Raw genomic sequence first — 26,824 nt, 5'->3', positions numbered from 1 at the left:
GGATCAAATTTCTTTTCAGGAAATAACTACCTGTGATTCAAAAACTGTCAGTGAATGCCTCATTTTTAGATCTGTGTATGACATTAAATAGTGTTGTTTGTAGGAACTGTCTCCATCCTTCAGTCTCTGACTTCCTTTGGATTCTACTGTCAATAAATAAAGAAGCATGTATATCCTCTATCAGACCATCAATAAACATGATTGGCAGACAGAGAAATGACATGATCTGACATGCTGAAAGCCAGCAGAATCGGAGGCCTCTGGCTCTCCTCCCGCCTTTTGTCCTGAAGTCATCAAAGCTGGGAAAGAGATCCCGACTCCCTGTAACACAGGCTATAAGACTTTCATGTGATAGTTATCTTCCTTATGCAGGAAAGGAACACCCTTACCTGTGAGCACAAAGGGTCACAGAGTAGACACTCAATGGATAGGCATGTTAAATTCCAGAGTTGGTAACCATAAAAGCACATCCCCTGTACAAGATCAACAAAAATTTAAGCAGAGAGGTCTAAAGTAGCTGTGCAGAATGTGATAAATAATTGTGACATAATGGCTTCCCATCATGTGAGAAAGCTGGTCAGCAGACCAAGGTGAAGATTTATATGTTGATTAGGTGCATGACCTCAGGCTAGTAAATTTACATCTCTGGGCTTCAGTTTCTCTCCTTCAAACTACTGCCTGGAAACTTTAAGGGATCTAAGGAAATCTAGGTTTGTATTTCACTCTGTGAATGGTCATGAAGATGTAGGTTAAGAGGAACAGAAAAAGTGCAAGGCTCCTACCTACACACCACTTCTTAGAGTCAGATTTTACACTGAATAGTTCTACAATTGCCAAACCACTCTCTTGTCAGCTGTCTAAGGAAACTTCAACCATGATGCCTAAACTCTAGCTCAGCTTGTAGAAGGCAGCTTTCCCAGTTTTCTATGTCAAAGAGGAGAGCCTTGCAATAGGGACAGTGAAATGCATGAACATATGAGGAGGATATTACTGAGTAAGTGAAAAGTTAGAAAAGGGGAGACCATGGTAGGAACCGTCTCCAGTGCTCTCACTTGTGGCTCTCTAATAGCTCCTCAAAAAGAATGCCAAGGAAATGCAAACCAGTTCGTTTTCTTGATATGGCATAGGGAAATACAGGCAGAAAGGAAGACCATTAATGGTTTCAATACTGTATAGCTGGTACATATCCAATCAATCCTCCTACCATGCCATGTAATATATAAAAGATAGAGTATTTCTTAAATTAATAATTAAATTGATTTTTGCAAATATTTTTAAAACCTGAATAATTTTTGTTTGTTATTATGTATTTTGATCTGATAATATTTCCCGATTCCTCAAGGTACATGTCCAAAAAGTATGTAAACTGCAAATTGGTAAAATTTAATTTTTTCTGATGGGGAAGATAGAGAACAATGGTTTTTCAGTTTAATCAAATAATTTTAATTAATTAGTTAAGTCTTATTGGGATCAACAACCATGTGCAAGCTCAGTGTGGTAGCTTGTGCCTGACACCCAGACCTCAGGTGGCAGGAGAAGCAGGAATGAGCTGTGGCTTGTGCATGACACCCAGAACTCAGGCGGCAGGAGAACCAGGACCGAGCCTCAGACCAGTTTCAGAAATACTTGCAGAAACCAGGTCCTGTTGAGGAGTCTGCCAAACTATATTTGAAGACAAACCTCTAGCCACATTTAGCTGGGAAGAAGCATGTGCCCTTTGGTGTACATGGGTAAACAGATGACAGACTAATAGAGATCTTCTCAATAGTATCCATTAAAGGCCTGACCTAAACTATCCTTCTGAAAATTTTAGATTTTTAAAAAACATAATTTATTCTATTTTATATGCATTGGTGTGAGAGTGTTAGGCCCCCTGAGACTGGAGTTACAGACAGTTGTAAGGTGGCATGTGGGTGCAGGAAACTGAACTCAGGTCCTCAGGAAGAACAGCCAGTGATCTTAATCACTGAGCCATCTTTCAAGCCCCCAAATTACAGACCTTAAAATTAAAATTTGACAAAATTTTCAGGTAAATAAAGGAGTTTTCAGTAGAAAGGCAAATGTGTAGGACCTGGATACTGTATTTCCTAGCTTCTAGAAGAGTTAAGATTTTTTTCCACTTTAAGTCATCAGGTCTCCAGGCTGGAAGGATGGCTCAGTGGTGAACAAGAATTGCTCCTACAGCCCTTGCTTTTTGTCCTTGTGGCTGGGGCAGACACCTAGCTGGTCTGCTCCCATGAGGATACCATACCCTGAGACATCCTTGAAGTGCCACTGCACTCGGAGCAGCAGGTAAGAACACTCTCCCACTACCCTACGCCCTAGAGCTACAACTGGGAGCAGGGGGCGCTCAGAACCCACAAGGCACCCAAAACCCACCCCTGCGGGATACCACTCCCCTTCCGCTCCTTGTTTGGTCCTTGTGGTTCGGGCAGACACCTAGCTGGTCTGCTCCTGTGAAGACACCATATCCTGAGACATCCTAGAGGAGCCACTGCACTCAGAGCAGCTGGAGCTCAGGATCACAGGATCACAGAGATATCTGGACTCTGAAAAGTTTTGACACAAGCAAGATAATTGGAAAGACAGGCTCCAGTAGACACAGTGAGTGCAGGCAGCACTAGAGTTAACCAGATGGCGAAAGGCAACCACAAGAACATAAGCAACAGAAACCAAAGTTACTTGGCATCATCAGAACCCAGTTTTCCTACCATAGAATGTCCTGGACACCCCATCACACCAGAAAAGCAGGACTAAGAATTAAAAATCACTTCTCATGATGATGATAGAGGACTTTAAGAAGGACATAAATAACTCCCTTAAGAAAGTACAGAACACAGGTAAACAGGTAGAAGCCCTTAAAGAGGAAACACAAAAATCCCTTAAAGAATTGCAAGAAAACACAACCAAACAGGTGAAGAAAATAAACTCATCCAGGATCTAAAAATGGAAGTAGAAACAATAAAGAAATCTCAAAGGGAGACAACCCTGGAGATAGAAAAGCTAGGAAAGAGATCAGTCAGGAGTCATAGACGAAAGCATCACCAACAGAATACAAGAGATAGAAGAGAGAATCTCATGTGCAAAAGATACCATGGAAAACATTGACACAACTGTCAAAGAAAATGCAAAATGCAAAAAGCTCCTAACCCAAAACATCCAGGAAATCCAGGACACAATGAGAAGACCAAACCTAAGGATAATAGGTATAGATGAGGGCGAAGATTCCCAACTTAAAGGGCCAGTAAATATCTTCAGCAAAATTACAGAGAAAAACTTCCCTAACCTAAAGAAAGAGATGTCCATAAATATACAAGAAGCCTACAGAACTCCAAATAGATTAGACCAGAAAAGAAATACCTCCTGTCACATAATAATCAAAACATCAAATGTACAAAACAAAGAAAAAATACTAAAAGCAGCCAGGGAAAAAGGTGAAATAACATATAAAGGCAGACCTATAAGAATTACACCAGACTTCTCAACAGAGACTATAAAAGCCAGAAGATCCTGGACTGATATCATATAGACCCTAAGAGAACACAAATGCCAGCCCATACTACTATATCCAGAAAAACTCTCAATCACTATAGATGGAAAAAGCAAGTTATTCCATGACAAAACCAAATTTACACAATATCTTCCCAGCACTTCAAAGGATAATTGATGGAAAACACTAACACAAGGAGGGAAACTACAACCTAGAAAAAGCAAAGAAGTAATCTTCCAACAACTGCAAAAGAGGATAGTTACACAAACATAATTCCACCTTTAATAACAAAAATAACAGGAAGAAACAATCATTTTTACTTAATATCTCTTAATATCAATGGACTCAATTCTCCAATAAAAAAGTAGACTATCAGACTGGATACATAAACAGGACCCAGAATTTTGTTGCATATAGGAAATGGACCTCTTTGTGAAAAAGACAGACACTACCTCAGAGTAAAAGAATGGAAAACAATTTTCCAAGTAAATGGTCCCAAGAAACAAGCTGGAGTAGCAATTTTAATATCAAATGAAGTTTACTTTCAACCAAAAGTAATCAAAAAAGATAAGGAAGGACACTTCATACTAATCAAAGGAAAAATCTACCAAGATGAACTCTCAATTCTGAAAATCTATGCCCCAAATGCAAGGGCACCCACATACATAGAAGAAACCTTACTAACGCCCAAAGCATACATTGTACCTCACATAATAATAGTGGAGATTTCAACACTTCACTCTCAGCATTGGACAGATCATGGAAACAGAAACTAAACAGAGACACAAAGAAACTAACAGAAGTTATGAACCAAATGGATTTAAGTGATATCTAAAGAACATTTCATCCTAAAACAAAAGAATATACTTTTTTCTCAGCACCTCATGTTACCTTCTCCAAAGTAGACCATATAATTGGTCACAAAACAGGCCTCAACAGATACAAAAAGATTGAAATAATCCCTTGCAACCTATCAGATCACCATGGACTAAGGCTGGTCCTTAATAATGACAAAAACAATGGAAAGCCAACATACACATGGAAACTGAACAACACTCTACTAAATGATGACTTGGTCAAGAATTGAATAAAGAAAGAAAGTAAAGACTTTTTAGAAGTTAATGAAAATGAGGACACATCATACCAAAACTTGTGGTACTTCATGAAAGCAGTGCTAAGAGCCCTAAGTGCCTTCAGAAAGAAACTGGAGAGAGCATACACTAACAACTTGACAGCACACCTGAAAGCTTTAGAACAAGAAGAAGCAGATACACTCAAGAGGAGTAGACTTCAGGAAATAATCAAACTCAGGGCTGAAATCAACCAAGTAGAAACAGAAAGAACTATACAAAATACCAACAAAACCAGGAGCTGGTTCTTTGAGAAAATCAACAGGATAGATAAACCCTTAGCCAGACTAACCAGAGGGCACAAAGTCAGTATCCAAATTAATAAAATCAGACCTCAAAAGGGAGACATAAAAACAGAGACTGAGGAAATTAAAAAAAAAATCATCAGATTCTACTACAAAGGCCTATACTCAACAAAATTGGAAAATCTGGATGAAATAAACAATTTTCTAGACAGATACCAGGTACCAAAATTAAATCTGGAGCAGATAAACCACCAAAACAGTCCCATAACCCCTAAAGAAATAGCAGCATTCATTAAAAGTCTCCCCACCAAAAAAAGTCTGGAACCAGATGGTTTTATCAGACCTTCAAGGAAGACCTAATACCAATTATCTTCAAAGTATTCCACAGAATAGAAACAGAAGGAACACTACCCAATTCATTCTATGAAGCTATAATTATGCTCATACCTAAACCTCACAAAGACCAACAAAGAAAGAGAACTTCAGACCAATCCCTCTTGTCAATATTGATGCAAACTTACTCAATAAAATTCTCACAAGAACACATCAAAAAAAAAAACACCCATCATGATCAAGTAGGCTTTATCCCATGAATGCAGGGATGGTTCAATATTTGGAAATCCATCAATGTAATCCACTATATAAACAAACTCAAAGAAAAGAAACACATGATTATCTTACTAGATGCTGAGAAAGCATTTGACAAAATTTAACATCCTTTCATGGTAAAAAGTCTTTGAAAGTCCAGGAATTCAAGGCCCATATCTGAACTTAGTAAAAGCAATATACAACAAGCCAGTAGCCAACATCAAACTAAATGGAGAGAAACTTGAAGCAATCCCACTAAAATCAGGCACTAGACAAGGCTACCCACTCTCTCCCTACCTATTTAATATAGTACTGGAAGTCCTGGCCAGAGCAATTAGACAACAAAAGAAGTCAAAGGGATATAAATAGGAAAGGAAGAAGCCAAAATTTCACTATTTGCAGATGATATGATAGTATACTTAAGTGACCCTAAAACTTCCACCAGAGAACTCCTAAACCTGATAAACAACTTCAGCAAAGTGGCTGGATATAAAATCAACTCAAACAAATCAGTAGCCTTCCTCTACTCAAAGGATAAACAGGCTGAGAAAGAAATTAGGGAAATGACACACTTCATAATAGTCACAAATAATATAAAATATCTTGGAGTGACTCTAACCAAGCAAGTGAAAGATCTGTATGACAAGAACTTGAAATCTCTGAAGAAAGAAATTGAAGAAAATCTCAGAAGATGGAAAGATCTCCCATGCTCATTGATTGGCAGGATTAATTTAATAAAAATGGCCATATTGCCAAAGTACAAATGGCAACTAACAGATTGGGAAAAGATCATTACCAATCCTAGATCCGATAGAAGGCTAATATCCAATATATACAAAGCACTCAAGAAGTTAGACTCCAGACAACCAAATAACCCTATTAAAAATGGGGTACAGATCTAAACAAAGAATTCTCAACTGAGGAAACTCAAATGGCTGAGAAGCACCTTAAGAAATGCTCAACATCCTTAGTCATCAGGGAAATGCAAATCAAAACACCCCTGAGATACCACCTCACACCAGTCAGAATGGCTAAGATCAAAAACTCAGGTGATAGTAGATGCTGGCGAGGATGTAGAGAAAGAGGAACACTCCTCCATTGTTGTACTTTGACAAAGGACCTAAAACCATTTAGTGGAAAAAGGACAGCATTTTCAACAAATGGTGCTGGCTCAACTGGAGATCAGCATGTAGAAGAATACAAATTAATCTATTCTTATCTCCTTGTACAAAGCTTAAGTCCAAGTGGATAAAGGACCTTCACATAAAACCAGACACAGTGAAACTAATAGAAGAGAAGGTAGGGAAGACCCTAGACTACCAAGGCATAGGGGAAAAGTTCCTGAACAGAACACTGGCTTATGTTCTAAGATCAAGATCTAAGATCAAGAATTGACAAATGAGACCTGATCAAATTGCAAAAATTGGACATAGCTTTACCTGAGGACCCAGCTATACCACTCCTGGGCATATACCCAGAAGATGCTCCAACATATAACAAGAGCATATGCTCCACTATGTTCATAGCAGCCTTATTTATAATAGCCAGAAGCTGCAAAGAACCCAGATGTCCTTCAGCAGAGGAATGGATACAAAAAATATGGTACATTTACACAATGGAGTATTACTCAGCTATTAAAAACAATGAATTTGAGAAATTCTTAGGTAAATGGATAGAACTAAAAAATATCATCCTGAGTGTGGTATCCCAATCACAAAAGAAGACACATGGTATTTACTCACTGATAAGCGGATATTAGCCCAAAAGCTTAGAATAGCCAAGATTCAACTCACAGACCACATGAAGCTCATGAACAAGGAAGACCAACTGCAGGTGCCTTGGTCCTACTTAGAAGGAGTAGCAAAATACTCAAGGGAGCAAATATGGAGACAAAGTGTGGGACAGAAACTGAACGAGGGGCCGTCTAGAGACCATTCCACCTGGGTATCCAACCCATGTGCAGTCACCAAAGATAGATGCTGATGTGGATGTCAGGAAGTGTATGCTATCAAGAGCCTGATATAGCTGTCTCCTTAGAGGTCTGCCAGAGTCTGACATATTCAGAGGCAGGTGCTCACAGCTAACCATTGATCTGATCAAGGGTTCCCAATGGAGGAGTTAGAGAGAAGACTGAAGGAGCTGTAAGAGTTTGTGGCCTCATGGGGAGAGCAACAATACCAACCAACCAGCGCTCCCAGGGTCTAAACCACCAGCCTGGGAGCACACAGGGAGGGACCCATCGCTCCATCTGTAGGGGAGGATGGCCTTGTCAGGCATAGGTGGGAGAGGAGATCCTTGATCCCATGAAGGCTGGACACTGAGTGGGGGGGGAATTCGAGGGTGGGGAGGTGTGAGTGGGGGGGGGGGTATGTGGGAGAACATCTTCATAGAAGCAGGAGGAAGGGGGATGGGATTGGAGGTTCTTGGGTGGGTGGGGGAATGGGGTAAGGGGATAAAATCTGAAATGTAAATATAATATCCAATTAATAAAAAGAATTGTTCCTACAGATGGGCCAAATTTGAGTGCCAGCAGCCACGCTCGGCAGTTCACAACTGTCTTCAACTCCAGATCTGGGTGAGTTGATGGCTTTGGCCTCAGTGGGTGACCGTACTCACACGTACATATTCTCATGCAGACCCACACATGCACATAATTAAAAATAATAAAATGAATCCTTAAGTTATACTGTGTTTGTGTGGTGTTTTATATTATGGTAGAAAACAGAAGCAATATAAAAACCTGGTGCCTGACAAGAATGGTGTAGCTATCAACAAACATGTGAGCTGGGTAACGGGTGGAGGTTGGAACAGTTTTGAAGGGCATGCTGGAAAGGTCTAGACTACTGTGAATCAACTGTAAAAGTAGTTCTGGGGAAGGCTCAGAAGGAAAGGAACTGCAGGAAGGCCCAAGGCCTCTCTCTTCAGGCTAACAGGTGGTATAGAAAACAGGTCCCAAGGCCGTCTGGATGAGGACTCGGCTGAAATGAGGAACAAGGCACAAACGTCATTGGAAATGGGAGCAAAGGTAATTTTGTAAATTGGGCCTGGTGGAGAGGGCCTGGAGTCTCAGCAATGAAGTGTCTGAGGCAGGAAGACAGTCCCTGAGGCTAATATAGGCTCCATTAGGAGCCTGGTTTTGTTGTTGTTTTGATTTGTTATATTTTTTAATTAAAATTTTTTAAATTAAAAAACCCCAACAAGTACTACCAAAAGCTCTTCTTGGGGGGGGGGGATGGTGCCAAAGAATTTGACCACCCCAAGTCATAGGACTTTAGGGAAGTCAGAGCTTCCCTAAAGTGTGACAAACTGAGATGTTTGGCGGGGGGGGGGGGGGGGGGGGGGGGGGGGGGGGGGGGGGGGGGGGGGGGGGGGGGGGGGGGGGGGGGGGGGGGGGGGGGGAGTATGTAAGCTTCAAAGTATTCAAAACGCTGCCTGGGTCCCTCTAACTGCACACGGTGACTACAGCAAAAGGAAACGATTGACAGGCAAAACTCAGAACTCAAGGGAAGCAGAATGGGGTGAGTTTGAACACTCAGCCTAGCCATGTAAAAACTGTAAACCATGTTTGGGAGCAATCGCCAAGGTGTGTCTAAGTAACTGTTGGGAGCCAACTCCTAGCAGAAAGCGGCCATCATCTTTGCAGCCATCTCCAGCCATATACCCTGACATGAGACTTGCTTTTCAACAGCTCACAACAATTGAGCACACTCTGATAAACATCTTGTTTTTCTCACATATCTTGTTTTGTTGTTTAGTGGCCCAGTTGCAAGGCACACGTGGTAAACTGTCTTCAGCTGTGTTCCCCTGCTTTTGCTTATATGTACCCATGATTTCCTTTCAATAAAGGGGGACTTGATCACACACCCTGTCTTGTCTCCATTCTTTGCGTCTTGCCCCTCCATCTCCTCCTCTCCTCTCCTCCCCTCCCCTCCCCTCCCCTCCCCTCCCCTCTCCTCCTCTCTCTCTTCTCCTCTCCTCTCCTCCCCTCCCCTCCCCTCCCCTCCCCTCTCTCTCTCTCTCTCTCTCTCTCTCTCTCTCTCTCTCTCTCCCTCCCTCCTTCCCTCCTTCCTTTCTCCCCCTCCCCCCCCATCTCTCTCTCCTCTGTTGACTGACCCTCGGACCTTGCTTCGACGTGGATTGGGTCAAGTAACCTTTTATAAGGAAACTGTTATGAATAGAGGGAAATGGGTTTTCCTCAGCACACAATGACAGAGTGATGCTGAAAGCAGCTTAGGGTTTTCAAGACAAGCTAGTGTTATAAAATATGTGGTGAGGGGGTACCATGGTGACCCATGCCAAGGTGTGCCCCTGAGAAATTAAACCATGCAAAAGATCTGTTACTGGAGGAAGGGAGGGGAGTGGTGACCTGGGAAGGGGCAGAAGCAGATGAGTGGACATGTAGACAGGCAGACAGGAGCAGAGCCATGAGGGCAGAGAAAAGGACGGGGCACAAAGAACAGAAAAGGGGAGAGGAAGCTCAGTGGGAATTCCTGGGGACAGAGAGCTGAAGTGCCCTGTGGTCCTTTTATACTCAGTCCACACCTGAAGCACCTGGCCAGGGCAGGTGATGGCCATAGGTGATGGTGTAAGCCCTTGCTAGGGTCCTGGAAGGAGTCTGGTGGAATCGCCTGTATGCCAACAGCTAGGACCTTGACAAGCTGTCCAGAGGGGTACCTGAAGTACCCAAATGTCCGTCTGCTGTTGTCAGGTCCCTGCTCCCCACATTCTGCTGCAAGGGATCCAGTGGGCCCTTGTGCAGCCCTGGTTGCTGCTCTGGAAGGTACAAGCTGTAAACTTCACTGATGTCTGTGTGGTAATCACAGAATCCAAGGCTTTTTCCACTTAGATTCCAAAGGATGTGACCTGCTAAGAGGAAGTGCTGTCAGTCATCATAGACAGATTCTACGGGGCTGGGGCCACTCGTAGACCACTAATACAGACATGAAATCCCACACAGTGGGACTGCTCTTGGCCCACCGATACAGATATAAAATCCCACACAGTAGGGCCACTCTTGGACCACTTATACAGATATAAAAAGCCCACACAGTGGCTTCACTCTTGAAACCACAGACCCATACATATATAGAGAGATTTAAAAGGGTTGCAGAAGCTTCTGGATCCTCGCTGGGGGCACAGAGTCAATGAAGGTAGTGTTTCCCTGTAAAAAGGCAACACCTTCAGCCTGTTGGATTTCACACCTACGTGGGATCAGCAGTCTGTTTTCCTCATTTTCAAATGACACTGTCCTTCCTATGCCTGTCTGGCCATTGTGTCTTAGAAACCCCAGGGTATATACTGATTTCACAGACTCCTGTCTGGAGGAGAAAGCATGCGCCTCATCTGCATCTTATTTACATGAGACTAGGCTTTAGAAATTTGAAGTGGGCTGGACCAAGTTAAGACTTTGGAGTTAATGAGAAGGAATGGTTATATTTCACATTCAAAAAGAACGTGGGCTGAGGGGGGCACAAACTGCACTAAGGCTCTATGCTCAACTCTGGCACCCTGTAGCTGGTGGGGTTTTTTTGTTTTTGTTTTTTGTTTGTTTGCTTGGGTTTTTTTTTGGGGGGGGGGGGAACTACTGGAAACTTCAGGAGGAAGTAGGTTACTGGATGGTGGCAAGACTTTGAAGGTTCCAGCTGGTCTGCCTGTCTGCTATAATAGGAGGAACCCCTGTAGAACACTTCCACTGCCAAGGGGCCCAGAACACAGAACTCAGCGACAATGGACTGAACCTGCATAAAAGATAAGCAAGTAACTCCTTCCTTTAACAATTAGAATAGTTCAAATGCAATTGAGAATTCTGCTACGAGAGAGCAAGACCTATTAGAGCAATAAAATTAGGACCGAGAACTAATTTGAGGAGTTGATCTTATACACAGGAGGATAGAAATAGGTTATATGCAAATACTATGCCCTTCTGCATGTGCACAAGAGCACCTGTGCTATCTATGTGGAACCAACTTCTCACAGATAACAAAGATAACAGAAAAGGGAGTTTCAGGGGCTGGGAGCAGTAGAGACTGTCCTACTTGGGTTTTCTTCTTTAGACTTTGTAACCAAACAGTGGTTACTCTTACTGATCCAGTCCCAAAGATGAGAAGAGAATGTTGAGACCTGACTGACCTAGCAAAGTTCTCCAAGCTGACAGCCTATAAGGTTTGCTGAATACCCTGCTCGTCCCTCCACACCAGGCTGGTGGGTCACAGGCTAAAACCACTGTGGCAGAAAGTCCTGTAGGTTCTTTCAAATATCTCAGGAAAACACCGCTGGAACTTTATTGAGAGCAGCACTTCAAGTCACAGTGGGTCCTTACTTGCTCATTCAATAGCAAGCAAACTGCATAAAAACAAGAAAGCATCTGAATCATTTCCCTTAAACTTGTAACATAATACAATTATAGGTGCCACCATGCTTGCCCACCCTGACCCTTGGGGAAAATTCTAGCATTGTTCAATCACTAATAATTCTAGAACTTCAAACTTTAAGAAATCTGTAGGTGTGACTTTCTGCAGCCCTTAAATAGCAACCTGTGGAAGGTTCTGGAGAAAGTACAAGTAGCACTCAAGAAAATAATCTGGGTCAAGATCATGAGTCTACTGAAGGGCTATCTCAGAAAGGTGTTTCCCAGGACATGGGTCTCATGTCACCAGCATGAGAGGCACCTGGATGTTCAAGTTTTTACTTCTTCCTAACCATGAAGCCTACACACTAAATGTATTACTTAATGATTCTCCACACCGTGAGGTTAAGAATCCTGAAATACATAATTTTTGAATCTGGTTTTGTGTGCCTGTATCACCTGCCTTTTCCAGCACTTTGAGCTCTGATGTTGAAAGCTTTGTAGTGACTGTTCAGGCACTGTAGGCTGCCTTCCTCCAAGTCACATGGAGTTTAGGATGATTGCACAAATCATAAAACTGAGAATCCTTTATAACACCAAAATATTTAAGGAGTTTGAGAAAGCTACTGTCAGTCTTGAAGTACACAAGCAAAAAAAAAAAATGTTGGCAGTTGTTTAAATGTTTCTAAATGTTTACTTTGCTCTAGATTTCAAATATTCCTACTGGTTCCTGTTAGTATCCATAGGATTATAATTATTACAAATATATTCTTCCAGGAAAAAAATTCATCTTTAATTACATACATTCCCAAATATATTATTATTTTCTATGCAAATTAGTCTCTGCATATATATATTGGCTCTAAATCTAGGGATCCAATCAACCAGAAAATTCACAACAAAATGCATCTGCGTGAACAGTAATTATTCTTAAACAATATCATATGTCAACCAGTGATAACTTAAAATATATATGAGGATATACAAAATTACATGCAAACATTTTACCTATGGGCCCTGAGCATCTGTACATTTTTACATTTGTGTGAGGTCTGGAAATTAGTCTTCCATGTATATGAAAGATGACTGTAATTTTATTTTCTCCATATCATAACAACTTAAGAATAATTTTATTTTGTCCATACTGGAAAGAATATGTAATCTGAAAATTCTCAATGCAAATTTTGAAGTAGTGACCTTTCTTTTCTTTAGTTGCTAGGTCTAAATCTCACTGAGAGGCAAGCTGCATGGAATGGATACTTAGTAAACATTTCACCCTCAGTTCATAGGACAGAGCCTGGAATACAGGGACAGGTAGATGCTGGATGAAGAAAGGGACCCGCTCAGCATTGCCATGTAACTTTCAGTCACTGTCATCTTTACCAACCCCAGTCACTTCGGTGTGGAAGTTTGTTTGTTTGTTTGTTTTTGGTTTTTTGTCTTTGAAGATTATCAAAATGTACATGGATAACAGCACATGTGATTTTGTTTGTTTTTCTACACTGTTAAGAAGGTTTTCATTTAAAAATTGGAATTATTACCCATTTGCTTCTATATGGCTACAATCCAGTAAATCAAAGTTTATTCTGCTTATAACAATTCTGGAAAGTCTATTGGAAGTGACTCAGCCAAAGCCAACAGTAGAGTTTCCCCTAAATCCTCTGCCTTTGGAACAAATGAACGATGAGGTGTGAAGGTTTGAGAGCAGGTTGACACATCCCAGTGCTCGGGCTCCTCCCATTAGATGGTGATGCTTGTACAGATCAGTACAGCTAATAAATTCTCAAAACCCTCATACAGATTAAAGCAAATTGGAATTGACAAATATGATCACCTCTTCATGATGAAGTCCAGAATTTGCTCCGGCTTTTCAAGATTGTTTACATATCAGCAAAAAGAATAAAATGAAAGAAGAGAAGGAACAGATGAAAGAAAAATTCCATGCTGACAGAAAGAATTATTAACTTTAACTGACAGATTTAACTGACAGATTATTAACTTTAAAGTGAGGAGTTCATGGTGGTCAACTTGAAGATATTTATTAATCACTGGATACAGCATTGACCCCACACACCTAGTAAGGAGATTTATTAATGTGTCAGGAACTTTGCTACAAAGTGCTCATGTGTCATTTAACTATAGTAATTTCTTATTTCATCTAAGGTTATAAATGGACAATAATATTCCTCACATAATACTGATCATAATCCCGAGAAACCACTACATACTGTTAAGTCTGTACATGATTCTTGATTGTTCCTATATCATCAAATATCAAAACCATAGCTGTCCACAGGGGAAGCTTTACAGTGCATGTTCTTGTGATTCTGATTAAGCAGCAAGTACTTGTGTTATACTCTCCATATCCCCAGGAACTGTTTTAGGCAGAACAAGGACATTTAAGCCACTTCTCTGCAACTTGTCAAGGTCACATACTGAAAGATAATTTGAAGATTGCATCCAGTCAGTCCAGCTTCAGGGTTTCTGTTTTCAGACACTGAATTTCCAGCTGCTACCTCCTGCAGCAGGTAAATGGTACAGCTTCTAGGATCATGTACTGCATCTCCGCCCCCCCCCGAGTACATTTAAAGTGTTGACATTTTCTCCAACACTCACCAAAAAACAAACCTAAAATTTACTTTTACATTAACCAAAATAACAGACTAGTTTAAATGAAAAAGTAGATTTGGGAAAGGAAGTTCCATTAGCTATTTCTGCTTCGTGACATTCCAACAAAACCACTTTTATTTCAGAACTATTAATATAAACCAAACATGTTTGCCTAAACAGCTATTCTTACATATTAGAGGAACAAATTTAGAGGTGTGTGTGTGTGTACACGTGTGTGCATGTGTGTGCATATATGTCCTTGTGTACATACACGTGTATATGTATGCATATATGTGTAATGTGTGCATGTGTGTGTGCACATGTGTCTGTTTATCTGTGTATGTGTGTTCGCATATGCCCATACAGGCACATGTACATTCCTCTGTGACATAGAAGCTGAATGAAGACTGTTTTCAGGAGGTAAAGTCGACTAAAGTGAGGAAAAAGTCAAAGCATACCGATGGGGCAAGTACAAGAAAAGGACTGTGGTGTGTGCATGCATGATAATGAAGACCACTATTCTGTACTCTGAGCAACCACATAATAAACTTAAAAGAATGACAGACTCAGAAGGAGCCTGACCAGGGGAGCTAAAAGCCTTTCTAACAGCATGTTAGATTATCTCATTGCCAATAAGGAACTTACAAGCTAGACAAGGTTATTTCACTAAAATTCAAAATCTTACTAGAGAGATTATGTCGAGTGAGATATTACAGGGCAGAGAGAAAAAACAAATACACAACTAAGCTGTGTGTTTCATATTGAGCTGGCAGGAAGATAGTTCCACATTTATACATAAAATAATTTATTCAAGCAGCAGGGGGCACTAGTGCACCACTCTTACAGTTTACTTTCTGACCATGGGATGGCTTTAGTTGTCCATACAGGATGTGTATTATTTTTCTCTGTTGTACGGGACTCAATTTTTTAAATAACACTGTATGGTTTGAATGTTTAAATGTTGATGATTTATTATCATTAAATAATATTCTGACAGATGTTTACAACTTAGTCTTCAAGTGTAGGCAATAACAGTATCTCAGGAAATTTATTAAAAATAAATAACCTGAATTGTTTAACTACTGCAGCTGTGTACACCCAGGGACAAACGCTGTTGCAAGACTATCATTTAGCATTGTTACTTGTTTTTAATTAAATATTTAAAGGGTTACAAATTTAAAAGACCCCAACTTCTTTGGATTCCTTATCTTTGTTTTGTTTTATTTATGTGTATCCTGAAAAGGTTATTTCAAGAATGTAAAGCTCTAATGAAAAGATCTGGAGGGTGGAGCAAGGGAGAGGGAGAACAAGGGGGTAAGGGAGATACCTCCATCTGCGCTTTATACTCTTAAAAATATGACCCTTTTAAAACTCAAAGGCCAAGTCAGTCACACCCTATCAGAGACTTCTCATCTGTGGCACAGATCAAACGTTTTGGTTTGAGATAAAAGCTGGTAGCTGCCCATCTTTCCAGCTTCACATCTAACCCTGAGTGCCAAAACGTTCTGTGGACACACCTCAGCAACTCTGAACATGCCATGCTGCTGCTGAAGGTTTCTGTGCTCTTTGTCCTGCACTGCCTTGTCTTGCTCAGTACCTAAGAGAAGCTTTTCCTCGCAGACAGGCCCAGCACTCTGCCAATCTCCCACTCTTACCATGCCCTATAAGTTTTCTTTGCCAATTCTACAGATAATAATTGAACACTTCTTTGAGTGAATAATATCTAACATTTTTATGGTTTGTAAAAATTAAATATCCAATATCAAAGGAGAAATTTAAATTATTGATATTCATTATAATGGATATATAATTCTAAAAGAACTATGATTATGTTAACATGGTCTTAGTACTATAGTGAATGATAAATCTTGGAAACCTCACAAAGACAGATCATTCTTCTGTTTGTCTTCAAATTTCCAGTGCCTATAATAGGACCTGTGGGGGGCACAATCTACTTAGGCTGACATGATAAAACTCCATAAACAGAAGGACCCAAACAACAGAAATGTACCTTTGTACTGTTTTAGAGACTAAATGTTCAAGGTCAGGTGCCAGCTGTCTGGCTCTGGGGAGGGCGCTTCCTATCTTGCAGACAGCTACCTTTCCTTTGGCCCTCATACAGTCTCTCTTGCCTTAGAAGCTTCAGTCCTGCTGGATTCCTCTTATCCTTATGACTTATTTCCCCTTAATTATCTTAGAAGCCTCACCTCCAGATCCAGTACCACCACAGCATCAACATACGACCCTGAGAAGCTTACGACTGGTTAAATTGACTAGATGGAAATCCTTACACCATTGTGTTCTATGTGACCTTCATGAGTTATTCAACATTGTTTACTTTTGCTGATACCATGATTATAGATTTGACAGCTGTCAGTATGTGTACAGAGCAAGAGAGAATAGGGCCCAGAATGTATATCAGTTCAATGTAAAAAATGCAAGATCACAAACAGAAAGAGTGCCGAGAGAGGCAGATGTGACATCTAGGATGGACCATTAGTGGAAATGAAGAGAGAAACAGCCAGAGCCTGAAAAGAGTACTGTTGATCAGTGATACATGCTGTAGGGTGAGCTAGATGACCTGACATTGCCTTCAGCATACACTGGAAAACCACAGAACTCGAGAGGATGCTGTTGTGTGAAAGCAGCCTCCTAAATTTTTGTAGAGGTGGCATAAACACTCCTAAGTCCTTTACACAGACTCAGTGGGAGCCAACAGCTGCACATTGGTTTTAACAAAGACACTGTGGCCAGTGTTTACTGCAGCTGGGAGAGTTGTCAGGGTAGCTTTCAGATTGTAGGAGTTTAGGAAAGAGAACTAAGGAACACTCCAGTACTCACTTCAGAACTATTTAATAAATAAATGGCTTGACTCTTCCATCATCTACCTGTCATAAACATGACCAATAGATATTTGTTCTAATGATGGTTGAGTCATGTGGTTCCTTTACGTTTTTGATGATCTGTTCATATTCTTTCTGGCCAGATTACCTAGGTGGTGTCTTTTGTCCATAATCTTAAAATGTTTTATTATTTATTTATTACTTCTGAATATTTTGTGTTTCTCCAGTAGCAGCATAACCAGATATATTTTAGTATATGTAATATTAACATATGCTTAATTATTATATAAATATATTTTATTCTATAAGATAATTTCAATTGTTTACACATATTTTTAATAAATTTACATACATTTTTTAAAATTGTGAATACACATTATACTAATAATTCACAGAAAGGAAAGGCAGACTGGAAGCTGCTGGGGACAGTGGCAGGAAAAATGGGCATGACAAACTTCTGGGTCTTAGTTCCTAAACTGTTTGATGGTAGTATTTGAATAAGTAAAGATTAGTGGATTATATTTCTTAAAATGAGTAAATTTTTACAGTTCACAAATTGCATTTTTGAAATATCTAAAAATCTGTGTACACATGTATGTCTATATATTTTTATAGTCTCTCTTCTAAGAAGCTTCTTTCCCAGGCACTGGTGCAGGTTCCAGTGCAGTCTGCCCCCACTCCTAGCACAGCACTCAACAGACTAGGCTACATGGGCCTGTTGTAAACCTTAAAGCTCCAGTGCATTAGAGCCTGGTCTTCACTCTGCATCACTTCCTTCCACGCCGTATCCCAGTGTGTCCCGGGATGTTCAGGCTCACTGCCTAGACAAACTGTGGACTCATTATTTACCCTTGGTGTCTCAGTCTCCTTACACTTAAGGCAGAGGTAACAGATGATCTTCCTCAGAGGGCTACTCTGAAGAATAAATTATAGAAAATGCAAATAATGTAAATATAAACAATTTGACTATTGAATGGCTCTGAATCAATTAGCAATGGAAAGGTACCCCCATCATTAGTTGCCATAAAAATAAACAGCTGATTCTAAGGACGTGCTGCTGCTCATTGGCCTGAGTGGACAGACCGCAGGCATGAAATTAGGATAGCACCTGGAATCCTCATGCGCTGCTATTGGAATGCTCACGTTGGAAGACGATTAGCAATTTCTTAAAAACTTAATGCATATCTGCCCTGTGACTAAGATTCTCATCTACAAACACATTCCAAAAATGACAAAATAAGAGAGATGGCTTTACACAGATTTCCATAGCCTAAGATGATGATAAGCACAGATTATTGAAAAACGAGTAAGTATGGAGGTCCTTCAGCAGGAAACAGTGGTAACTGTCACAATCATAGTGACACAGAATTCAGCAAACTGCTGCACATGTAAGTGAAACTGTGAAATCTGACACTGGGGCAGATGCAAAGCAAACAGAATGCATGCCATTTTATTTCATTTGAAAGGAGGCAAGGATAGATGATGTCAGCCTACAGAGACAGCTCTGTAGTGTGTACCTTGGAGTGGGAGAGCCTTGTCTGAAAGAGGGCAAAATAGACTTCTCAGGTCATGGGAATGTTTATATCCTGAACTTATTCATATTAAAATTAATTAAATTTATCAAGCTGTAAGCAAGTTTAGTTTTAATCTATACAAATTATATCCAATAAAATGTTGGCATGAAAAGCTTCAGGATTTCATCCACTGAAGTATACCAGATCAAAAAAGGTATTTGATATATGTTCGGGTGTGGCAGAGTAGGTGTGCACGAATAGGTGTGCCTCCAATGTTTGTACAGTCTAAAACTCTTGAAGTCAGCAAAACTCACCTCAACCACTTGAGTCTCAAGAGGACTCATGAAGCAATCAGAACTTGCAATGCATTTTCTACATCTCCAACAATGAAGGGCACCTATTTGCTCCTCACTGCTCTGCGTAGTTGACTCTTTGCTTCTTTTCATCTGTGGGAATGATAATGATTGTTAGAATAATAGGCTGCATAGGAGAACTTTGATTTGCAAATCCTTACAGTGGCAGTTATATGTAGACGTTTAAGAAGCATCTATTACTGTGGTATTAGACACCTAGCTCCTCTACCGTGTGTCCTGACCAAATATTGGTGTCTGGGGCTGCTCTGTGACACAGCCAGCTGCAGGGCTCCATGGCAGGATGAAGCCTATGTAGGGAATTTCAACATTCCAAGCACTGATAAAGGTATTTTGGGTGATAACCAAAACACTTAAAAAATTTGGTCCTGTGAGTCAGAATCCCTTAGTCTTCCACAGATAAATTCTTTTCCTAGAGCACTTGAGTGGACATGTCTTTTCTGTAGTCTAAATAAAACCCATTTTCACACATTGCCCATTATGAATGTAAGCTGCAGTGTTCTGTGAGGTCCCAAACTGATACTGTCAAGAACAAAGTATACCCGGGAGTCTGAAGCTATGTTCTATGAAATCCCATCATACACCATGGGCAGGTCCTACTACATGGAAGAGCCCCACAGAAGCTTTTGAGATAACCTCAACAGTGGGTTTTGTGAGATGAATCAGATACCTTATCTGCTAGTGACTGTGTCTTGAGCAAGAAGCGCCTTATAAAATGTCAGACATAGAAACTTCCATTTAATACTGATTATAATAATGCATTATGCAGTGATTACAAGCTTATTTTCTTTCTGGAATGCTGTATGTCTTTCATTATTGATTTTTTAAGGCTCAAGGGAAAATCTACAAGGTCATTACAGTGCTTTTAAGAATCACAAAAGGATGCTGTTTTGTCCCATAGACAGTGTCCTTTGCCTTACAGAAGCTTTGCAATTTGATGAGGTTCCATTTGTCAATTCTCGACCTTAGAGCATAAGCTATTGGTGTTCTGTTCAGGAGCTTTTCCCCCTGTGCCTAGGTATTCGAGGGTCTTCCCCGCCTTCTCTTCTATTAGTTTCTGTGTATCTGGTTTTATGTGAAGGTCCTTTATCCACTTGGACTTGAGCTTTGTACAAGGAGATGAGACTGGATCAATTTGCATTCTTCTACATGCTGATCTCCCGTTGAACAAGCACCATTTGCTGAAGATGCTGTCCTTTTTCCACTGAATGGTTTTACCTCCTTTGTCAAAGATTAAGTGACCATAGGTGTGCGGGTTCATTTCTGGATCTTCAATTCTATTCCATTGATCTTCCTGCCTGTCTCTGTACCAATACCATGCAGGGGTTTTTTGTTTGTTTGTTTGTTTGTTTTTAATCACTATTGCTCTAGTACAGTTTAAGGTCAGGGATGGTAAAACAGATACCAACAGATTGGGAAAAGATCTTTACCAATCCTGCATCTGATAGAGGTCTAATATCCAATATATACAAAGAACTCAGGAAATTAGACTCCAGACAACCAAATAACCCTATTAAAAATGGGGTACAGAGCTAAACATAGAATTCTCAACTGAGGAAACTCGAATGGCCAAGAAGCACCTTAAGAAATGTTCAGCATCCTTAGTCATCAGGGAAATGCAAATCAAAACAACACTGAGATTCCACTTCACACCAGTCAGAATGGCTAAGATCAAAAACTCAGGTGATAGTAGATGCTGGCGAGGATGTGGAGAAAGAGGAACACTCCTCCATTGTTGGTGGGATTGCAAGATGGTACAACCACTCTGGAAATCAGTCTGGTGGTTCCTCAGAAAATTGGACATAGCATTACCTGAGGACCCAGCTATACCACTCCTGGGCATATACCCAGAAGATGCTCCAACATATAACAAGGGCATATGTTCCACTATGTTCATAGCAGCCTTATTTATAATAGCCAGAAGCTGCAAAGAACCCAGATGTCCTTCAGCAGAGGAATGGATACAAAAAAATATGGTACATTTACACAATGGAGTATTACTCAGCTATTAAAAACAATGAATTCGAGAAATTCTTAGGTAAATGGATGAACTAGAAAATATTATTCTGATTGAGGTAACCTAATTACAAAAGAACACACATGGTATGCACTTACTGATAGTTGGATATTAGCCCAGAAGCTCGAAATGTCCAAGATACAACTCAGAGACCACATGAAGCTCATAACCCACTCAAGATCACAGTTGAGGCCACAAAATCTTTCCCAACATCCAGCATAACTGGGACCCTCACAGGAACCAGGAAAAAACAAACCCCTGCCCAGCCAGAGGCATAGATTCCTTCCAGCTTGTACCTGTGCCAGGAGCAACCACAGGGCTGTGGCTTCCCACCCATCCCTGCAACACCCAGAGAAAGCTTGACTTCCAGGAGCTCTGACACAGCAGGATCTCAGGAGCTTGGTCACACCAGGATCACAGGATCACAGACACAGCTAGACTCTGAGGAGTTCTGACACAACCAGGATCACAGGAAGAACAGGCTCCAGTCAGAGACAGCAAGAACAGGTAGCACTAGAGATAACCAGATGACAAGAGGCAAGTACAAGAATATAAGCAACAGAAATCAATACTACTTATCATCAGAACCCAGTTCTTCCACCACAGCAAGCCCTGGATACTCCAACACACCTGAAAAGCAAGATTCAGATCTAAAATCCCATCTCATGATGATGATAAAGAAGGACATGAATAACTCCCTGAAAGAAACACAGGAGAACACAGGTAAACAGGTAGAAGCCCTTAAAGAGGAAACACAAAAGTCCCTTAAAGAATTACAGGAAAACACAATTAAACAGGTGAAGGAATTAAACAAGACCATCCAGGATCTAAAAATGGAAATAGAAACAATAAAGAAATCACAAATGAAGATAACCCTGGAGATAGAAAAGCTAGGAAAGAGATCAGTCAGGAGTCATAGATGAAAGCATCACCAACAGAATACAAGAGATAGAAGAGAGACTCTCAGGTGCAGAAGATACCATTAGAAAACATTGACACAACTGTCAAAGAAAATGCAAAATGCAAAAAGCTCCTAACCCAAAACATCCCAAAAATCCAGGACACCAAATCTAAGGATAATAGGTATAGAAGAGAGTGAAGATTCCCAACTTAAAGGGAGAGTAAATGTTTTCAAGAAAATCATAGAAGAAAACTTCCCTAACCTAAAGAAAGAGATGTCCATGAATATACAAGAAGCCTGCAGAACTCCAGAACTCTAGAAAAGAAATTCCTCCTGTCAACTAATAATCAAAATACCAAATGCACAAAGCAAAGAAAGAATATTAAACACAGTAAGGGAAAAACATCAAATAACATAAAGGCAGACCTATTAGAATTACACCAAACTTCTTACCAGAGACTATAAAAGCCAGAAGGTCCTGGGGAGATGTCATACAGACCCTAACAGAACACAAATGCCAGCCCAGACTACTATACCCAGCAAAACTCTCAATTACCATAGATGGAGAAACCAAAATATTCCAAAACAAAAACAAATTTAGACAATATCTTTCCACAAATTTAGCCCTAGAAAGGATACTAGAGGGAAAACTCTAACACAAGGAGGGAAACTACTCCCTAGAAAAAGCAAGAAAATAATCTTCTATCAACTAACCATAAAGAAGATAGCCACACAAACATAATTCCACCTCTAACAACAAAAATAACAGGAAGCAACAATCACTTTTTCTTAATATTTCTTAATATCAATGAACTCAATTCCCCAGTAAAAACACATAGAATAACACACTGGATATGTAAACAGGACCCAGCATTTTGTTGCATACAGGAAAGGCACCTCAGTGACAAAGACAGACATTACCTAAGAATAAAAGGCTGGAAAAATTTTTTTCAAGCAAATGGTCCCAAGAAACAAGCTGGAATAGCCATTCTAATATGAAATAAAACCAACATTCAACCAAAAGTTATCAAAAAAGATATGGAAGGATACCATACTCATCAAAGGTAAAAATCTACCAAAATGAACTCTCAATTCTAAATATCTATGCCCAAATGCAAGGGCACCCACATTCATAAAAGAAACTTTACTAAAGCTCAAAGTACACACTGAACCTCACGCAACAATAGCAGGAGACTTCAACACTCTCATCAATGGACAGATCATGGAAACAGAAACTAAACAGAGATACAGTGAAATTAACAGAAGTTATGAACCAAATGGATTTAACAGATATATATAGAACATTTCACCATAAAACAAAAGAATATACCTTCTCATTACCTCACGGTACCTTCTCCAAAATAGACCAAGAGACGGGCGCCCTCTGCGGGCGGGAGCCTTAAGGGCCGAGCCACCGGCGGTTCGCTTCCCACTAAAATTCTAACTCAATTCATCATAGAGTTAGAAAGAGCAATTTGCAAATTTATTTGGAATAACAAAAAGCCCAGGATAGCGAAAACTATTCTCAACAATAAAACAACTTCTGGAAGAATCAGCATCCCTGACCTCAAGCTGTACTACAGAGCAATAGTGATAAAAAAAAAAAAAAAAAAACTGCATGGTATTGGTACAGAGACAGGCAGGCAGATCAACAGAATAGAACTGAATACCCAGAAATGAAACCACACACCTATGGTCACTTAATCTTTGACAAAGTAGCTAAAACCATCCAGTTGAAAAAAGACAGCATTTTCAACAAATGGTGTTGGTTGAACTGGCAGTATATAGAAAAATGCAAATTGATCCATTCTTATCACCTTGTACAAAGCTCAAATCTAAGTGGATCAAGGACCTCCACATAAAACAAGATACACTTAAACTAATAGAAGAGAAAGTGGGGAAGAGCCTTGAAAACATGGACACAGGGGAAAAGTTCCTGAACAGAACACCAATGGCTTATGCTCTAAGATCAAGAATTGACAAATGGGACCTCATAAAATTGCAAGGCTTCTGTAAGGCAAAGGACATTGTCAATAGGAAAAAACGACAACCAACAGACTGGGAAAAGATCTTTACATCTGATAGACGGCTAATATTCAATATATTCAAAGAACTCAAGAAGTTAGACATCAGAGAATCAAATAAGCCTATTTAAAACAGTGTTCAGAGTTAAACAAAAAGTTCTCAACTGAGGACTCTTGAATGGCTGAGAAGCACCTAAAGAAATGTTCAGCATCCTTAGTCATCAGGGAAATGCAAATCAAAACAACCCTGAGATACCACCTCACACCAGTCAGAATGGCTAAGGTCAAAAACTCAGATGACAGCAGATGCTGGTGAGGATATAGAGAAAGAGAAACACTCCTCCATTGTTGGTGGGATTGAAAGCTGGTACAACTCTGAAAATCAGTCTGGCAATTCCTCAAAAAACTAGCCATAGTACTACCTGAGGACCCAGCTATACCACTACTAAGCATATACCAAAAGATGCTCTAACATATAACAAGGACACATGCTATGTTCATAGCAGCCTTATTTATAATAGCCAGAAGCAGGAAAAAAATACAGATGTCCTTCAACAGAGGAATGAATACAGAAAACGTGGTACATTTACACAATGGAGTACTACTCAGCTATTCGAAACAATGACTTCATGAAATTCTTAAGCAAATGGATGGAACTACAAAATATCATCCTGAATGAAGTAACTCAGTCACAAAAGAACACACATGATATGCACTCTGATAAGTGGATATTAGCCCCGTATCTCGGAATACCTAAGATACAATTCACAGACCACATGAAGCTCAAAAAGGAAGACCAAAGTTTAGATGCTTCAGTCCTTAGATGGGGAAACAAATACTCTTAGAAAGAAATATGGAGACAAATTGTGGAGCAGAGACTGAAGGAAAGGCCATCCAGAGACTGTCACACCCAGGGATCCATCCCATATTATTCATGTTTGGAACACCAAACCCAGACATTATTGAAATTGCCAAGAAGTGCTTGCTGATAGGGGCTTGATACAGCTGTCTCTTGAGAGGCTCTGCCAGAGCCTGACAAATACAGAGGTGAATGCTCGCAGCCAAGCATTGGACTGAGCATGGGGTCCCCAATGGAGGAGTTAGAGAAAGGACTGAGGGAGCTGAAGGCATTTGCAACCCAATAGGAACAACAACAATACCAACAAACCAGATGCCTCGGAGCTCAGGGACTAAACCACCAACCAAAGAGTATACATAGAGCAACCCATGACTCCAGCTGCATATGTAACAGAGGGTAGCCTTATTGGGCATCAATAGGAGGAGAGGACCTTGATCTTGTGAAGGCCCCAGTATAGGGGAATGCCAGGGCCGTGAGTTATGCATGATGAGAAATTATCAAATTCTGCCACTTGGGAGGCTGAGGCAGATGGAGGGTTTGAGGACAGTCTAAGTCACAAGGTGAGTGCTAGACCAGCCTGGGCTATGTAGAGAGACACTGCTTTCAAACACAGAAAACAACAACAACAAACGCACCTGGGAGGCTCAACAACCCTCTGCCAGTTAACACAGCTCTGATCTTCCAGCTGTCAGGCCATAGTTCTGCCTCCATCAACTGACTCATCTTCAGAACCCACTATAGCCACACATCACTTTATTGAAAACATCAATGACAAAGATTGTGATCTGTAAAAGCTCCCTCTTCTTGTTTCTGCATTGTTGGAGTAAGCCTTGTCTAACTCCCCAAATGCTTCTCTTTCCCCTCCATATCCTTAGCCTCCTGTATCCCCAGCTCCTTTATCTTGTGATTCTCAGGGAAGTCTCACACCAGAATCAAGTTGGAAAGTATTCACATATGCTTATATGTCTCCAAACCTGGATACTCAGGTCCCTGTCAGATAGTCACCTGCCCCACGTCCTAAGGTGTAGTGCCATACACATAAAGACCAATAGATTTCAGCAAGTGCTCAGTGACAACTACTGAAGATTATATTGTGATGACTCATCCCTATAAATGATTTTTAAATCTATACATCCAGTTTTGATCATGTTCCAAAGATGTAGGCCAGTATTTTCAATGTCCAGATGTCACATGAACATCTTTTTAAGAGTCTGCTCTGGGGGAGATGTTTGTCCTGGCTGTTCATTAAGAATAAATGTGTGTAAATCTACAGATAGTTACTTAATCAGATGTGGTTACATAGTATTTGAAATGTAGCCAATCCATATTGGCTAACAACATACAATAGATTCTGAAGACATAGTAAAAATAATGAGAAATATATTTTTAAATGTGTGTTACCTATATAATCAAAATTTAATATACTAGTAGAGCATCTTATAAAATTAATTGAACCTGTCTTTTCCCAACTAGTTGGAATTCATGATTGTCTATGTAGTATATGCAGAGTGGTATGTATATGAGTGTGTGGAGACCACAGGTCAACATCAGGTCTCTTTCTCTATTGCCCTTTGCCTAATTGTTTAAGGCAGTATTTATTATCATGTGCATGCATATGTGGACATGTGTGTACCAAAGCACATATTCCAGTCAAAGTAAAACTTTATATTGTCAGCTCTCTCATTATATCATGTGGCTTTAAGGAATTTAATTCAGGTTATCAGTCATAAAGAGAGATGGCTTACCTAATGAAACATCTTACCTGCCTCTTGCCTTATTATTATTATTATTATTATTATTATTATTATTATTATTATTATTTGAGACAGAGTCTCTCTCTGAACTTGGAGCTCAGTGATTAGGCTGGACTGACTAGCCAGAAAACC

The 26,824-nt window shown here is 40.2% G+C and overlaps 1 protein-coding gene across 4 annotated transcripts in view; it reads right to left on the bottom strand.

Moving 5' to 3' along the window:
- Window positions 1-26,824, bottom strand: part of Rnf180 (ring finger protein 180) — a 172,900-nt gene that overhangs the window by 128,833 nt on the left and 17,243 nt on the right. For 3 of the 4 annotated variants that reach the window (XM_076916232.1, XM_076916231.1, XM_034523231.2), the window contains exon 2: window positions 19,081-19,212. The exons of the other annotated variant lie outside the window; for it this stretch is intronic. In XM_076916232.1, the coding sequence (XP_076772347.1) occupies window positions 19,081-19,212 (132 nt within the window). The remainder of the gene's footprint in view (window positions 1-19,080; window positions 19,213-26,824) is intronic. 4 annotated transcript variants of the gene reach the window in all.

This window comes from Arvicanthis niloticus, chromosome 19 (assembly GCF_011762505.2).
Source record: "Arvicanthis niloticus isolate mArvNil1 chromosome 19, mArvNil1.pat.X, whole genome shotgun sequence".
Taxonomy (NCBI): domain Eukaryota; kingdom Metazoa; phylum Chordata; class Mammalia; order Rodentia; family Muridae; genus Arvicanthis; species Arvicanthis niloticus.
The sequence above is the reverse complement of the archived record's forward strand: the minus strand, read 5'-3'. Positions and strand labels throughout refer to the sequence as shown.